Genomic DNA, 19,165 nt, shown 5'->3' on the forward strand with positions numbered 1-19,165 from the left:
GTCATTCAGTAACATTTTTAGAGCCATATAATTGAAAACATTTTTATAATGTGGTGTAAGGTGTTGAAAGAGAAGGGAGAGAGTGGGGAAGAGAGAAGGAAAGAAAATGAGAAGAAACCAGAGGGGAGAAAATTAATAAAGGATATACATAATATTAGAAAAATGCAAAAATTGATTCATGGAAGACAAACAAGGAAAAGTGCATCAAAAGAATGTAGAATGTAGAAGGGAGAGGAAGAATGGGATGAAAGAAAGGATAATGGCATTAGTGAAGGGATAAAGAGAGATTGATGAAAGACTAAGAAAACTATTCACAGAATCAGATGAAATTAAGCAATAAATTCAGTATAGATAGTGTGTATTCAGGTGAGGAGACCTCCCCACACCTCGTGCTGTCAGAGCTCACTGGTGAGATTGAACAGGTGTGTGAAAATCAATAGAAGCTATTCAGCTCCACTTTAGATCCACACATCAATCACTGCAGTGCATGATCCACAGCACAGCATATCTGAACCAAGAAGTGTGCCTGTGTGTATGTTGTCAAATGCCAGTGCTCATGTTGTGTAGTACTCTCTCTCCACTCTCTCTCTCTCTCTCTCACACACACACACAGTAAAAGAAAAATGAATAATGCATCAAATTTAAATGATACATTTTTCCTTTGTTGGTGAGATGCTATACTCTCTAAAGGCCAAAAAGAGCTAAAAAATAATAAGATAATAAAACAATCTTATTGAAACTACAACCCGCATTTTGTTGTAGAGGGTGTGCACTGACATCACTTTGTCATGTCAAGTCACCAGTACAGTCCCCTAGCCCCCAGTGAAGGACATAAAGTGCTTCTGTCTGTTCAGAATGAAAACATCTGAATGACCAAAAAAAGTAAAGGTCATCAGAAGATCTGATCTCTATGACAGATGCTTTTATCCACAGCGACTTGCATGTGAGGGATGACACAAAAGTTTCTGTGCAGTAGGAGACATTGAAGTAAGTACTAAGTGCTAAATCTAATAAATAAGGCAAAGTGCTGGGTGACACACACACACACACAGGGATGGATGCTGTTTGTGGTGAATAAACACTGACTGCAAGAACACTGGTAATATATGATAAAATCCAGCCAATTTGAGTTGAATTTGGGGACAGGAACAAAAATATGCTGTGTGTTGTATTTGAATGCAGCCCTCAGTCTTTAGCCATGTGAGTAGCTGAGTATTGAACCATCAACAGTCAGCTAACAGAGATGTTTTTGGGGCAATAATCTCACGTCATTGATTTATGATTTTCAAGCTTTCCAGAAATGTTCTGACAAAATGTTGTAATACTTTTGTGGAGTAGCGGAACTTCAACCTGTCTCATCTATATCTGTTTCAACATGCTATTTATTAAATTTACCAAAGGGCCTTTGGCATTTTCTAAAAAAATGGTTTTCTGTGCAAAATGATGACAACATCAACAGGACTCTTTCTGACATTGCAGCCATGGCAACGGCGGGCAGCAACCCCAAAATATATGTCACAGTAAGACGGCAGACATTAAGCCACAGTTTCTCCTGCTGGGCTGCTCACAGTGTTTTCAGCAGGTTTTAACTTGACATCACACCAGAGGTTTCACCCTTAACTGTGCAACAGGCATTCAGCTCTCAGTAGGCAGAATTTACCTGATTTCAGAGCTGAGAGTTTTTGAGCAGTCAAAAGAAAGAAGCCGCTCTGCCTGCCTTGTGCTGTCCAGTGTAGCTCTGCCCTACATTTCTCGTCTCTACTTTCGTCACAGTTAGTTTTGTGGTTCTGTCATTTTAAGACAATACTCGGTTATAAAGTTTACAGCCCACCACACTGTTGCTGATGTGTGTGCCGTGAGTCAACAAAAAGAAAAAAAAAGCATAAAAATTGGTGTCAAGAGACATAGCAGGGTCTTCTCGACTTTTGGGGGGCAGCCCTATTTCATACCATTTGAAATTCTACCACAGTAATCCAGACTTGCAAGAATCAAAACCATTGCCCCAATATCTGCCTGTAGACAGCACAAGATGTTCCTGTCAGGAAGATTTGTGATTTTTGCACATGCACTAGTCATAAAATATTTCACATTTGTCAAAGCTACATATGGACATTTCTATTTGCAGGTACCTGCAAGCATTGTATAACCCCAACTCTAACTCACCCTCTTCATCTCATTGTGATTCTAGTCATGACCCTGTTAGTTCCCAACCTTCAACTCTGTCTCTGTTGAAGTATAACTAGTGGCACCAGGTCCTCATTTTGGGTTATCGTCATTCCTTTTACTGGTGTAGTACAGTCAGGAAGGTGTCTTACTTGTGAGACTTGTGGTCCAGGATGTTATGATCCAGGTCAATGTGGTTGATGAGTCTCCTGCTATAGAGAGCCTTCATGTCTTTGGTTAGAGACAGCAGACTGTGGCAGAACTTCATCCCCATCTCTTGCAGCTCCCTGGTTCCCATCTGCAGGCCCTGCACACACAGGCACACAAACACATACAGAGAGACACACACATGCACACAAATTGTTAAAAAAGATTTGTATAGTAAAACGCATAGAAAATATAAGGATATTTTTCATTCTTTTTACACATACTTTAGTACAGTCACTAAAGTGAAAAAGTGTTATTCTACCTTGACATACTGATTTATGTAATTCTCTCTGTTGTTGTTGTTTTTTAGGTCACTGGGTTATTATGGGGCAAGCTTTTGTAGCAAGACCTGTTGACAGTGTTATGGTTGAACTAGCGCAGGTGAGATTTATAGGAGATTATGTTTGTCTATATGTGGTTCTGTTTCCATAGCTGTACTATTACCCATGAGATTTCTAATATATTGATTAAAACACAGTTTGAGGTGGAAGGCAGCAGACACAGTAAGCATATGAGTGAGTGAGAAAAATGGTTGTTCAATAATTTAAAGAGAAGGAAAGGTTTACATGTGCAGCATGAGATCCTACTTGCTTGCCTTAGAAACAAAATCAGTGTCTGTGTTGTGTTGTGCTGTGTATGTGTGTGTATGTGAGCTTGTGTTACTATGTTCGTGGGGTCCGATAATCAGGAGCCTGCTATACTTGTGGGGTCCAACAGCTTACTGGAGACCAAAACAGACATTTATAATAACAATCTGAGCTGATCAGTGAAAAAAATGAGCACTTAAGTGGACATACTTTAATGTGGACAATTGACCAGTTGCATTACATTGTAGCTGTTTGCAGCTGACCGATTCCAAAGATTCCATTTTTGTCCTAAAAACATGGGAAAATCAGGCCCAAGTCCAGGCATTAAAACTGGTACCTGGTTTTAATGTTGTGGTTTATCAGTATAGCTGTTCTGAACAGTCACACTGGGAGGTGAAGTGAAAAGGGAGTCGTCATACAGTGGTCTTCCAGGAGAGAGTCTCTCTAGGAAGACCTCTCAGTTGTTCACATGAAAAGTGACAGGAGCAGTCATATAACAAATGAAAACATAGCTGTCAGAGAAGCTATGTTTTCATAGTTTACTTTCTAACCACTCAGCTGACAAATCACTGAGTGAAGTGGGTGTGAATGTTGAATCAGTGGCTTCAGATAGAGAAATGACTAGACACAGACTCCCCTAATTTAGTGCTGGAGAGGTGTGGGGGTGGGGGTCTCTTAAACTGTCTATCATCCAACAAGCTCTTTTGATGGAATATATCTAGAATATTCCTAGAGTATGCTTTCTTGGCATACTGATTGTTAGTGTGTATTGGAAAAGAAAGCCAATGGCTGCCTACTTGGAAAAAACATATTCCAAAATGTAACAAAAACTAGAAGAAATTAGAGTAATAATGGACTGTACTTATATAGCGCTTTTCTAGTCTTTTCGACCACTCAAAGCGCTTTACACTACAGATCACATTCACCCCATTCACACACATTCATACAGCACATATTCTATATATTTAATGTGCTTTTTAAACACATTCACACACCGATGTGAAACACACACATCGGAGGCAATTTGGGGTTCAGTATCTTGCCCAAGGATACTTCGGCATGCAGACTGGAGGAGCGGGGAATCGAACCACCGACCTTCTGATTGGTGGACGACTGCTCTACCTCCTAAGCCACAGCCAAGACCAAAGTGATTTTCAATAGACTCCACCATAGACTTCACTCTGCTTTGCTGAATATTGTATTTGGCTATCTGGGAACATCTATAATACAATACATAAGGTGATCACTATTTTTGGAAAGAATAGAAACTGAGTGATCTGCTTCTTGTTTGGTTTTAATGCCTGTGCTTCTCTGATGTAACCATCTCATTAATATCAGCTCTATTCCCTTCACCTGCCCTGTTCTGCCCTGCCATCTCCTTCTCCTCATTCATGTCCTTCTCGCTGCCTCCTCACCCCTCCTTCTCTCTCCTCTCACCCACCCAAAACACTGAAAATGATTAGTTTTTCTTTACAGTGAAATGTCAAGCAATTATGCCATTCTTGCCCTCATTTTCACACATTCAAAGTGACATTCAGCAGGCAGCTCACACTTTGGTGTTTCCACTGGAGATGCAAAGTATGCAAAATGTATGAGAGAAAAACGGGATAGAAACATACACTAAACAATATGTGGTGAAAGGTCAGCTCACATTCAGTATATTGTCCAACATCACATTCATTTGTGGCCTCTTAGCTACAGGGACTATGAATATATGATGAGTCTGTCCAGCATGTGAGTCTTTTCATCTTTTAAGAGTCCTCTTTTTTGAGTTAGAGTCTAATCTGAGCTGCTCTTGTCACGCACAGCCTCCTCCATCAAAAAGCTCTAAGAAATCCATTGCATTAATGTCTGATCAAACCCATCCTCAGCTACATATCAGAGCAATGAGTTCTGGGCTCCAACTGGTGTTAAAATAATAAATGTTTCCATATTTTGGGAACTGTTTTAAATCTGAACATGAGCATTTAAAAATGATTTGATATGATTTCCTATTTTTATCTACTGATCAGAAATGGACAGTGGATGTTAGAGCGGTAGGGGCCCAAATACTACATGAGATTATTAATGATACATGCAGAGCAATGAAGTGTATTTCAGTAAATTCTCCTCAAATATTTAGCAAACAACTCTTACCCAGCCCTCTGAATGACATCGTCACTTCACCTCATCCTCACTTCATCTTAATACTGCCTCTCTCACCTCCATATTTCTCTCTTATGCCTTTCCATAGAAGGCATAGTTGTTTCAGCAATAATGGGCAATAAGAACATACTGATATTATATGGCAAATACATTCTGATGCATGAGGATACATAACTTACTACATTATTAATTAGTTGCATAATGTATAAATTATTATTATGATGATGATGATGATGATGATTATGCTACCTGCAAGTAAGCATTTCCCTGCTCTGTGCACCTGTATAAAGTTTATATACCAAATAAAACTACAACTACCACTAGTACTTGAGGATTTTGTCTCCAACTGGACCTGTACATGTATGTTGTGTGGTTCACATGTTGTTCATTCTTATGTTTGTCTAGATGTTAAAAAGTATTATTTACTGTAAACCCGACTTACTGCATTTTCCTCATCTGTTTTATCTCTCCTCACTCCTAACTATCATCATGTTATTTGTATTTTCAGGTGGAATGTAATGATTCTGCACCTTTGCACTCACACCATAAAGTGCTGAAGACCCTTTATAGTGCTGATTTTATGTGCTCTATAAACAAAGGTTAGAACTGGTGAACTGAGTGATGAGCCTGATACTTACACTCTGTCAGTCTGTCTGTCTGTCTCTGACTTTCAGACAGCTGCCAAAGACTTTGTTGGTCCAAGTATTACTTTCAATGCTGACAGACAGATAGACATAGGGGGATATTTTCCAGGGATTTGAAGCTCATTCTTAGGCGCTAAACAGTAAATTCATACTTGTCCCTATTTAGGAAAAGGACCACAACAATATTTCTATGGCGAATATGGAGAGAGAGAATTCTTAAAAACAGCTATTGCACCTGTCACTGCAGACTGACCACTGCAGCATGAAACCGAGCCTGACATTCATCTGAGCAGCGAGTCAACACCTTGCTTTAACACGTGACTTGACCTATCGTTTCAGTGCCCTCCTGCTTGAATATGTGTTTTTCCTTACTTTTAATTAGCAGGACCAGTCCAGTGTTCTATGATGGAAGCAGCCACTAATACTGATAAATAGTGTGATGTATTATTTTTTAATCTAGTCACAGAAGTTTAAAAAGTTTTAGAAATTATACACCTCTAATACTAACTGTTCATGACTCATTCCAGTCACTAGTCTTTGTGTTAAGCTATGGATATCAGGCTATTCACAGTTTTTTTTCTATAGCATGACAGGCATTGGTTAAAACTGAAGTCACACTGTCAAAACTCCTCACACAGCCAGTGAAACAGAAGTCTGTGTGGACCAACTGTGAGTCATTTTTCATTCTTCACACAAAAAGCATCCAGTGACCACCTTTTCCAAAATCTATGCACTCTTTTCTTATTCATACCCCACCACCTGCAAAACATTTTGCAGCACATTTTTCAAATGGTAACACACCATTTCCAAAACACATTTAAAACAGCATGATGACAAAATTCCTTCATTTCTGCATTTCTAAATATTCCAACCAAAAAAACAACAAATCAAGGTGAGATCTGCATTCTTCAGTGATAATAAAACTAGTCCAATACAATACGTTTACATTTTTACATTTACTGACATTTTCAAATATATTGATTACTTTGTGTTTTACTGTAGAATCCAAAGGTTACCTCCCAAAGGAGGAAGTGGAATATGTCCAGATATGAAGCCTATTCAATAACCAAACAGGGTACATACACAGCTATGCATAATGTAAAACTGTGGATTCACTGTGTTTTAGAGAGTAATGGAAATGGAAGCGACCCTTCAGGATAAGCAGTATAGATAATGATTGAATGTATAAATACCCCAGTAGGACTTTAGTTTGACAGCAATGTGGGCTGCTGGTGTGACCCTAACCAGCAACTGTGTGAGCAAAGCTGATGTATGGAGACTGAAAAGGTAGAGTTCATTTAAGATAATGATCTGGCCTGCAGACAAACACATAACTTACTTCAGCAGCTGATACCTGAGCAGGAACATGCAGTCTATCAGCTGAGAATAAAGAACATTTACGTTTCATTTCTTACAAAAAATGTATTTGTATACATTAAGTTTCATTTCTGTGTTCATAGAAAATAACAAACAGACTAAATATAAAATAAAATCCTGATTGTCCTGATGTCTCTCTCTGTCATAAAAGTGATCTATTATCTATTATCTAATCTATTTTGGCAGGACAGCACAAAAAATGCAAGCAGTGTACAGGTGGGAAACAAAGTAAAAAAAAAAAAAAAAAAAGCACATGTCATATTTTACCATGCAAATATGATACCTCATATGTGAAATGTTTGCAATATTCACATGTCTACAGTATTATTTTTTCTTATTCCAAATATCTGAGAACTATCATATCATATATCTGTTTTAGCTAGATTTGGTGATATTTTCTCATATGCTGTTGGTATAATAATGTAGAGACTGTCAGACTGTACATCCTGTCTATGGGAAAGAAGAAGGAAGAAGTGTGTTGCAGGTGCTACTGCTCTGTGGGTAGAGTATTCATTACACACCAAGTAAGACTTCATAAAGTGTCTTTGAACCTGTTTCACAAATCTGACATACATGCACACACCTTGTATATTCCCTGGTCACAACCATTATAAGTGCTCTCCATGGTGTAACTTCTCAGCACACCCATTTCCCTCCAGACAACCACCCTGGCTGTAGCAGGAGCGAGACTTCTCTACCTACAAATTAAAAACAGAAATGAAGATGGAAGCAGCTCTACTACAGTATGATGTGGTTTTAAGATCACATTATTTGTTTTGTAACTATGCTGTAATCAAAAGAAAAATACAGGTAGATATAAAATAAATTAAAGCTCATATAATATAATTAATACTTAAGACATCAGAGAACAATGGTTAACACTAAGTATTACAATGATGATGATGACGGTGATGAAGATAAGGTGATGATGAGTATGGTTTGGATGTATTGAGGGGGAGCATAATAATGATAATTCATACAAAAAAACAGTGACAGTGGTTATGATAATCAAATAATTTAGATGAATGTACAACAATGATTATGAAACCTATCATTATTATTATAACCATTGTTATTATTACCAAATAGTTGCAGCTGTTGAAAGAAAAGGCTGGTGCGATACGATCCAGGGTCTTTGGAATGGTCTACAGAAAGAATGAGATACATGGATAGATATAGGAGAGAGAGAAAGAGAGAGAGATTGACAACCTACACCACACACTAGCAGACATTGGTGGACACATTTGTGACATTGGTGGACACATTTGTGTCCACCATGAAGACAGGACCACACAGCATTTTAAAAAGAACCCTCCATGGGAGTGTGTGTGTGTGAGTGAGTGACTGGGAGAATGTGTCTGTGTGTCAGTGTGTTTCTTACCCTATATCCAGGATCTTCTTTCAATCCTACAGTGTCAACAGCAGAGCCAGACTGCCAGAGAGTCTCCTTCACACTGCAGCCATAAAGGAACACATTCTTCTTTCTAGAGTGGCCGTGGTAGTCACAGAAAACCTGGAAGGTATTGTACAGGCAGAGAAATTGAGTTTTGCATGGCTGCAGTAAACATTCACACAAGCACTCCAACCTAATTAAACTGATAAAGATTTAAAGACCATATTTTATATTTAGATAAAATTATGGTTTTCTCTTTATTTGTTGGGTTAACACCAGTTTAGTTTAAGCAGTCAGCCATTATTCTTTGAATTTTTTAAGTTTTTAAGTGCACATGATTTTCACTTTATGTCAGTCAACAACAACAGCTGGCTGTTAATTATGTAAATTAGCCTGAAAAAACAACCTAACTACTCTACTTTGGAACAATTAAATAAGCCAATCAAGGTCAATATATTATAAGTCTTTCTCATTAAAGCCTCATTTCACTTTCAGCAAATCCGCAAACACACTCTTACAAGTGGTGCTCACAACATACACACATGCTCATCAGGTACACATTTACACACCTTTCACCTTTGTGTTTGTCTGAATAGTGGACTGCAAGTATTGTGAGAGAAACCTGAAAAAATCAGGCATTAATTTAGTTGTTAATTAGGTTCCCATTGATTTGAAATTCTACTCTAATTTTTCAGCGTTGCACCTAGAATCTCATTCATTCTGTGCTTTAGAAAAACAATCAGGAAACAACATGAGACTGATTGCTGGGATAGGATCAGAGTCAGATGAAAAGGACTGGGTCTGGCTTTTAGTCTTGTTTTTACTCACTTGAGCTGACCATTTTCTAATCTACAACTTCTACGGTCACGATATGTTTGAGGTATAAGCAACTTAAACGGCTTGGGTAATGTCATTTATAACAGAATGTAAATGTAAATGGAGTGCATTTGTACATTTATATAACATGTTTCTTGTCTTAACGACCACTCAAAGCGATTTACACTACAGCCACGTTCCCCCATTCTAACACTGATTGATACAGTGTTCTCTGTATATACAGCACCAACATACATACACTCACACACCAATGATACAACTGAGCCACAGAAGGAACTTTGGAGACTTCAGAAAAAAGAAAATATGTTTTATCGTGTTTGTTTATCTGCACACAAAACATCAGCAAAAATCTTTAATGAGGATGCTCTGAATAACTGAGAACTGTTCTCACTGCTGGTAAAATAAATCCTCAAAGGGGGCAGAGCAACATGCTGGAGGGTTTTTCAGCCAAAGCTAAATCAGGTAGTGCTCAAGAGACAACAACATCAGATGACTAGCACATTCAGAAAACAAGTTAACAGAACAGCAGGTGTATCTCACCAGCGGAGTTCGTCCTATACTGTTGAGGTAGTAGAGGAAGCCCTTGGTGTGGTAGATGGTTGGACTAAGGGCGGGGTCTGGTTTACACCACTGGCGATTCAGATCCTCACTGTTCAGATCGCAGCGAGTCCTGAGGAGACACACAACAGAGAAGACAGCATTTCTATTGTGAGTGCTTTTGTTCAACCTATTTAGTCTAATAGTATTATGGAGTTGGTTATTTATTATCTAGTGTATGTAAATGGGACATATAATGCAGGTTAACTGAAGAAGCAAATTAAGTCAAATTCTTCCATCTCCAGAATGAAGCAGTTGTTTGTAAATGTCCATTTAACCAAATATTTTCCACAAATATTGTAATTGTAGTGTAAGAAAAGAAGCTTACTATTAATTGTATGTCTCTACACCAGAACCCAGAACCTTCTTGTTGTGAGGCGACAGTACTAACCACTGCACCACCATGCCGCCCACAATGCAGACATTTTAAACAAAATAAAATGCATTTGGTATTTGGTTGACATCTGATGTTAGTATTGCTTCATAATTGATGTATTTATGTATGCACTATACACTGGTCTGTGACACCAATCACCAATCATTGCTTAACATGCAGCATGGTGCACGTACAGTATTAAAGTTTCACACTAAACACTAAAGTCATCCATATAATGAATCCTATTAATTCCCCTAGAAAATGGATGGATCTTACATTGCATGGATCTTGCATTACTGCACAGAATAGTTCCTAATATCACCTAATAACATTGGTAGGTCTCAGTTTGACATCTGTAGAGACGTGGAATAAAAATAAAATCCACCATACCAACCATATTAATTTATTAAGCATCCAATGACTTTTTTAATACAATGCAGCTATTTTAAAAGTTAAGACTAACATAAAACATTCGTGAATGTTGCAGCATGCAGACCAATTTGCTAATTTTAAAACCTTTATAGCATTGGATGGAGGATGAAGCTTGAGGAGAGATGGAGTCACTGAAATGAAAGGAGATTATCCCCTTGAGAAAATGGAGGTGCAACGCAAACTCCAATCTGCCTTTGGTTTATTAGATATTTGGCATTTTAGACTGAGGATGGTGCTAGACGAAATCTCATACACAATGCAAATACAAAACTTTCTTCAACTGAAGATAATGGAATTCTAGCCATTAGATTTTTAGATACATTCTCATTCACCAAAGTAATGGACATGGGGTCATTTTTTCTGATAAAAGAAAAATACGGTATGTAATAATATGATATCGGAATTCTGTGCTGGATGCGCAGGCAGATTGACCATCTCCACACAGCTCAAAACAAATAAAGATATGTCCTCATTAATGTGCAACAGAATAAAAGAAATGGATCTTTGTAAAATATTAACCATGACACCTGTTTTAGAGGCTAAACAGGGCTAAGACTGCTTTACACAAGACCAGTGGGGAGACCAGGTTTTGAGCCCCCATGCAAACTGGCCCCTAATGCTGTACAACAGAGTAAGTGACAGTGATAAATGTATTTCAGAAGGGTGGACACCTGTGTGTGTGTGTGCGCGTATTGCATGACAGAATATCCCCAATCATCCTTCACAGAGTCTGACTTTTCATGTTAAACGCTATTCTGCTTGCATTTCAGTTTTTCTGTGTACATGTGTGTATGTGTAAAATCTATCTTCTCTCTGAGGGTGGAGGTTCGTGGGACATTAAAGACAAGAGTCTCAGCTCTCAGGGCTCACATCCAGAGCCACACACAGTTAACACTCCTACTGTATATGTGTGTATATTTGTTTTCCTCCTGAATCCAGTTATTTTGTTTGATATGGTATTATCTCAGCAGTGTGTGTCAGTGAGCGTGTGTCGGATGGTAAGTTTGACCGAGCTGAGTTAGGTATAATCAATCAAAGCAAATAAGCTATAAAACTATTCAAACGAAGTGTGTGAAGTTAAATCAGTGACACACAGAGGATGAATACTGGGGCTATTAACCAATATACTAAAGAGTCCTGAAAGGAAAAAAAACATTCAGTTTTATAATTCCTCATTTTATTCATGCCCTTGCCCTTTGGCAGGGGACATTTTACAAATCTGTGTTGTTGCCAAGAGATGAGGAACTGTGGTTGTAACACAACAGATGGTTCACTGTCACACCATAGACAATGTGTGGTTTACTTTAAAGATCTCATAGTCTCATAGTCATAGCCTATAATCCCACTAGGACTCTGCGCTCCCAGAATGCTGGTTTACTTGTGGTTGCCAGAGTTTCCAAGAGTCGAATGGGAGGCAGAGCCTTCAGTTATTAGACTCTTCTACTATGGAACCTTCTCCCAGTTTCGGTCCAGGAGGCAGACACCCTCTGTACCTTTAAGAGTCGACTTAAAACTTTCCTCTTTGATAAAACTTATAGTTAGGGTTGGCTCAGGCTTGAACCATCCCTTAGTCATGCTGCTATAGGCCTAGACTGTTGGGAGATCTCCCATGATGCACTCAGCTTCTCTCTCTCACTCTCTCTCTCCACACTATGGATTCATAACCCATGAATACATGTTACTAACTCAATATCTTCCCTTTCCCATAGTATTGTGCTCTTCCGTCTCCCTCTCCTCTTCTGTCTCTTTCTGCAGGTATTTCTGCCTCTGGAGCTGTAGAGTCTGATCTGCGATGACAAGTCTCCTGCTGCTCCTACAACTCCACTCAACACCTGCTACTATAATTACAAATTACTTATACTGCTATTAGTTGTATTGCTATGTTAGCAGTTAATACTTTAATTATCACTACTATCATTACTACTGCTGTATTATTGGCATCACCTTACATTTTATATGGAACCCGTGTTATGCTGAGTCCGGTTCTGCTTGAGGTTTCTGCCTCTTAAAAGGAAGTTTTTCCTTGCCACTGTCGCCTAGTGCTGCTCATGGTGGGATTTGTTGGGTCTGTCTCTGTAAATACCTATTTTAAAGAGTATGGTCTAGATCTGCTGTATATGAAAAGTGCCTTGGGATGACTTTTGTTGTGATATGGCGCTATATAAATAAAACTGAATTGAATTGAATTGAATTGAATTATCCCAAGTCTGGATCTGGTACATCTGCAACTTAGTTCTTGTGGCCACATGGAAAAAAAGTCAAAACTTGATGACTGCAGGGACACTGAACAAAAGGCCACCACCATGGCTGTTATGTATCTTAGAATGTCCATGGCCTGTAGATACTGACTTAAAAAATACATCTGGCTGTGATTAACTCTATATAAAGAGGCTAGGCCTCTTGCACATAATACAAAATCTAGAATTATTCTCCCTGTGCCTGCGTAGCATTTCTCCATGTACCCCAGCTTCTTCCCACAGTCCAAAGACATGCTGGTTAGTTTAATTGGTAACTAAATTGCCGTAGGTGTGAATGTGAGTGTAAACGACTTTTTGTCTCTCTATGTTAACCTTTCAGTAGATCTGTTCAGGGAGTACCCCGCCTCTCACCCAATGTCATCTGGGATTGGCTCCAGCCTCCCCATGACCCTTAAGGATAAGTGGTATAGATAATGGATAGATGGATGGATTTTAAGCCTAGACTGCACTTTGTTAGGGGACCAAGCCCAAGTGGGCTATAGTACCAGCGGTGCTGGGAACACTATTGTGATCGGTCTGAATTTTTGTCTGCTTGTTTTGTTGCACTGTGTTTGTTTTGTTTTGTGTTGGTAAAAGTGCTACTGCAACATACACTGTAAAAGTTATGTAAATGAAATGAAGGTATAGACTGGTGGACACATGTCAGGATCAAAACAATTAAACGACTGAATGGGGGGCTGGGGGCCACGCATGCAAAGCAGCATGTAAATTTTCAGTGGAGGTATAGAATGATGTGTACATCATAAACAAAAAAATGTCACATTCTACCAGAAGGTGCCACTATAATCAAGGTAAGGGCATTTTGGCCACAAACTCCCACATTGTACATTGTACATTCAAAAACCTTCCATTCAATTTGATGCATAATGGGTTTTACTTGAAGTTTAAAGCTCTTAAAGCCTAACCTACCTTTTTGAAAAAAAATAAAATAAAAACACTTTCAACCTTGGTGGAAATTTTTCTAATCTCTGTGCTGCTCTAAACCTGAGACTGCCTGTGGACCTGCAGGCCTGACTTTCCTCACCTCGACAGGCCACCAGGTGCGAAATGCACGGGGGGCTTGGACCCCGTTAATACCTGCCTGCAGGTCTAGTTTATTTTTGTTTTCCTTTCCTGATGTGGACTTAAGCTAAACCACTGATTTTGTAGCTATGTTGTCCAATGGGGAAATTTCATACAAACTTGATGTATTCCTTAAAGTCTTTATTGATTTCTCCTGACACCAGGTTCAGAGCAGTTCTTTCATTCAATCTGCCCTGTTTCTATCTCACACTGAGCGATCCCTGCCTCCCTTCCCTCATCTTTCTTTTTGCAATGTTTCCCTCTCTGTTTCCAATCTCTCTCTGTCTCCCTTTCTTACCATATAATACTCTCGCCCTGTGTCACAGCCTCCCAGCCTCAGCTCTGTCCCAGGACAGCAGATACAGAGAAACACAGGGATCTAACACAGTCAAAACTGTGTAAACTGTTATTTTCCACAACATTTACTCCCTTCTGCCCAGCACTGCAGCTGCCTGCCCTCAGGCATGTGTATGTGTGTGTTTTTGTCTGTGCGTGTGTGTGACTGAGTGTGTGCATTTGTTTGTGAAGGCTACATCAACAATGAATGCCAATGGGAATTTGTTGCCAGATAATATTTGATTCTGTGGGTTTTGACACAATCTACAGCTCACATTAATTTGTCATTTAACTACAGCATTTAAACTGACTGCATGTTTATCCAGCCTTTATTTGTTTGTCTGTGTGGGTTTATCAGTATTAAAATGAACTGAGACTTTCTCATCTACCAGATGCCCTTGGAAGTACAGCATGTTCTTTTTATAATTAATATTATTATTATGTCAGCTGATGCTACATTTGCCTGTTGGCAGGGTTTATTTTCTTACTCAAGTTTTAATAATTCAGACAGGAATCTGAATGCAGGTGAAAGTAAATTTCAACTATTGCAAATATCACTACTGAACTACTATGGAGAAATCATTTTCATAATGCGCAGTCTGTGTTCCTGTTAGTTGGATGGAGTGTGTGTGGAATGTGAGTTGGATATCTTGGCTCTACAGAGTTTCAGAAATGTATCACTGTAAACTGTAATGAGTGTGTGACTGTGTGAGTGTGCACTCCCTCTTCTCACTGTTATACTGATTGTTGTCAATGAATCACAGCCACAGGAAGCATTAGTTACTGAGCCAGAGATAGTATACAGTGTGCTCACAGTCATCTGCATGTGGAGAAATAAACAAACATATTTTACATACAGCACCTTAGAGGTCAGACAAAAAAATACTGCAAACATCGTTACCTACACCAACCCTGTCTTCAATAAATAACATTTCTTAAATTGGCAAGTAAGTTTTGAAGAAAACGTAAGTTCTAGTAGAATCATGTTTGGTCATTTTTTTTCACTGTAAGATGTGAAATGGGGAGATGGCAAGGGTGGATGTTCAACATACCTGAAACCAGGGCTGCCATCCTGAGTCCTGTGTGTGGTTTACTTGTGGTTTATACTTTTTCTGTATCAAACCAGACCTTCTTTCTCTAACCTGTCAGAGCTGTGAGAGTCTAAATATGACCAGGTTTTATAATGTGCCAATTAAAGGAGCATTTAAAAAACAGATTTATTATTAATTATTGAGTTCTTTTACTGAACTTTGTGTATTTTTTAATTTATCATTATTCATCATTCATTATTTTATTCTGTGTTTAATTTCAGTTTTTTAGTATCATTATGAAACTGAATACACAGGTAGCCTAAAAGAGAAAACAAAGTATTTTCTAATTATAACCCAAACTTAGTTGGCACACAACATAAGAAAATGAATCAAAGAAGAAGAATGATACTGTATACTCAGCTAAAACTGATGAGAGAACCTCCTGCCTCCTGGTTTCCAAAGACATCATATGCCTTCGAGGACCCAAAATACACACACAAACCAATAGGGAATGGGATTTGATGTAAAAAGCTCTGTTGATGCTTTGGCAATATTGTTCCAGTTTCACACCAATTTCAAGCTCAGAAAATTGACCTGAGAAAGAAGAAAGTCAGAGGAGGAAAGAGAGATGGTGAGAAAGATGAGTAAATCCCTGTGGTGTCCAGCTTAATTCCTGTAAAATGTCAGAGTTGTGTTGCAAGACTTACATCACACACACACGTACACATACACACATATGCACACACGCACACATACAGAGGGAGAGAGAGAGAGAGATGGAGGGAGGGTGAGAAACTGTTGTGTTACTTTCAGAGCGACAGAAAGCAAAATAGAGGAATGGTGAGAAGGAGAGACTGTCTGAGATAAAGGCTGCTTCAGGTCATGAGGACAGGACATGGCTGGTATATTGTTCATGTCATGTGGTCTTATTGTTTTTATATCCTGCTGAAATAAGTCTACAACATGAAGAGGGACCACTCAAAATAAATTAAAAATAAAAGTGTTGGTTTGCCCAAATTACAAAAAGGAGTCCTCCAACTTAAACCACCTTATAGGTAGGGATACCCTTTGATGTGATGAACTGTATGAGCATGCCACACAAAAAAACAATGAAACATAACTACAGGTTGTAATAAGCTGCTGTACCTTTAGGCTTGTTTTGTAGTGTCAAAAACTACAGCTGCATGGTACAGTATCTTGCACTATTCACACAGTTTTGGTTTTCTGTGACTTGCTTTGGACAGAACTAGGACACACAATGAACAGTTTTCACTAAGGCTACTTTCTGACAGTGAGGTAGATGGAATATCAGGGACACTGTTTCTGCAGGGAGATATTGCTGTGGATTTTTTTTTTCACTTTTTAATGCTGAACCAGTGGTTGTCAACCCTGAGAAACAGGCACAGGCAACCTTAGATTTCTCAGTTGATGGTGTTGCTGTCAGATTTTCAAGTGGGTCACCTTGAAATACCTCCTGTTGGCCAGGGTCCTGAGCTGAAAGGCCATCGTTCCATAGTCATTCAGTGTCATAGCTAGCAAAACTGGCTATAGCTGTGGCACAAAAGCACCAATATGTTTTTGTGTGTCCAATCAGAAACTGATGCACACATACACTTTGACTCTCACAAACACACTCATCATTGGTGCAGGCAATGTAACATAAAAACCATTCCCTAGTCATTTCATTTTTGTTTTTTTTCACAACAGCCATCTGGCAATCCCCAGAAATTATCTCATGACTAATTTGGACAATGGGACCCCTAGGTTGAGAACCATTGAGTTGAATATCCACAGTGTGAAGGTAAAGCATGGATTTCCAGTGATTCGTGACTGCAGTGGGAGGACACTACAGTTTTGTTTCGTCAAATCAGATTTCACATTGGTGTTGTGTCCAGACACCACAGTTTCATCAGGGCAGGTAGGGCGAGTGTGCAGTGTTTTGCTTGAGCTTCTCAGTAGCCATCAACTGTGGTACAGAATGTGGTCCACTGTTTGAATGATAAGCAACCAGAGTGTGACAGTGACTTCACCATGAGCTACAAGAGAGCACAGGCAGTCCATCTGCAGCAACACAGATTGTTGAATTGGAAGTCCACATCCAAACACAACCCATTTCTGTATAATGTTCAATTACAGCTAAAGTCATGTCTGAATGATTGCGTGACAGCCAACTCATGACATCCCTGGAGCTGGCAGGGTTGTCATAGCAACATCTTCTCAGCATCTCTCCAGCTCTGTCTCCCAGTGTCTCTCTAATTCTGTCACTCAGTGTCTTTCCAGGTCTGTCTCTCAGTGTCTAGATCTGCACAAAATTCTAAGTGGGAAACAAATACAGACCCAAACTGCCAGACCCAGCTGGTACCAGTATTTGCCTCCACATCATCTGCTCTCTTCATACACCAGATTATCAATCATTCTGAACCTAAAATCACAGTTTGCTTGATTGATCACACATAATCTCCTTTTAGAACACTTAAATGTTTTCATTTCTTTGTCTGTATTCTGCTGGAGAGTTTCTGCCTCTCCCTCATTCTCCCAGGTGTCATTTTTCATTCATAAATTTCCAGGATCTCCATCATTTCCATTTTAAAGCCACCAGTCACCTCTCTCCTGGGGTTTTATGAAGCAAGTGACTGGAAGATGCTAGTATTAATATTTCATTGCTTAATCTGTTATTCAACCACCTCTCCATCACCACTGTGTTCTTCAGATTGTTCCCATCATCCACCTTCTGGATTCCAAGGGTGACTGTGTCCTATCATCTCCTATCTGCTCACACTAAAGAGGAAGTCTCAAAAAATTCAATGGACTGTCATTGCCAAAACATTGCTTCAGTATTCATCAGAGTGATGTTCTAACTGTATACCACTGTGAAAAGTCAGATAGAGGGGATCAGGGTGGATAGCATGGATGTAAAAGTGATAGAGCCATCTGTCTTTAACCTGGGTGAAATACTTTAAATTTTCTAAGCATAGGACAACTACTAGTATTTGTTTAGGTTGACCAATCAAGCAGTGGTGACATTAGGCAGCAATAAATGTGCAAATGACTTCAAAATACATTTTTCAATTTTTATCAGAGAATTTTTTTTTAAGAAAGCAATTCCCTACTCCATGAAAAAACCCTCAACTCATTATTCAGGTGACAGGATTTGAAAATACGGCCTAAACCTTTGTGGTCCCAGGGTAAATGCTAGAATAGCTGATTTTACAGCATGGCTGATATCTGAGCTGTTTCAGTTTATTTCTCCAGCACATTGTCCATTGTAAATACAACATATTCCAAAAATGTAAAATCCATGAAATCACACTTCAGGATATTTGCTCACTAATGATTAAATTCAGAGTGACAAAAAAGCGGTTTATTAAAAACTGTGAATGAAAAGTAGCTGGGTAGGCTGCTTTAGAGGTAAAAGCATGTCATAATTATTCAAACAGCAGTCTTAAGCAGTCTTAAAAAACTGCAGTATCATTTTCCTTCATATTAAAGGCAGTGACAGGCTGTGACAGGTGACACCTCTAGTGTCATCTTCCCACTGGAGCAGCATACGACTCCTTTTGAAATGCACTAACAAATGTTGTAATTCATGTATAAAACACTAAAATCAAAAAGACACCGAGTAAATAAGACAAGACCAAGCTGAAGATATACTGCTGTTGTGCAGTTCTTGCAGCTTTCATATTAAGTTGTCTAAGCTGAAATGTACTTTTTGATACAAGA

General features: G+C 38.9%; 1 protein-coding gene across 1 annotated transcript in view; it reads right to left on the reverse strand.

Annotated features, from left to right (window-relative positions):
- The window catches only part of LOC108884586 (cytosolic carboxypeptidase 4), a 124,562-nt gene that overhangs the window by 14,235 nt on the left and 91,162 nt on the right, over positions 1 to 19,165 (reverse strand). The window contains 6 exon segments of the mRNA XM_018678567.2: positions 2,316 to 2,470; positions 7,707 to 7,802; positions 7,804 to 7,821; positions 8,206 to 8,268; positions 8,505 to 8,636; positions 9,894 to 10,023. Coding sequence (XP_018534083.2) covers positions 2,316 to 2,470; positions 7,707 to 7,802; positions 7,804 to 7,821; positions 8,206 to 8,268; positions 8,505 to 8,636; positions 9,894 to 10,023 — 594 coding nt within the window.

This window comes from Lates calcarifer, linkage group LG10, assembly GCF_001640805.2.
Source record: "Lates calcarifer isolate ASB-BC8 linkage group LG10, TLL_Latcal_v3, whole genome shotgun sequence".
NCBI classification, from domain to species: domain Eukaryota; kingdom Metazoa; phylum Chordata; class Actinopteri; family Centropomidae; genus Lates; species Lates calcarifer.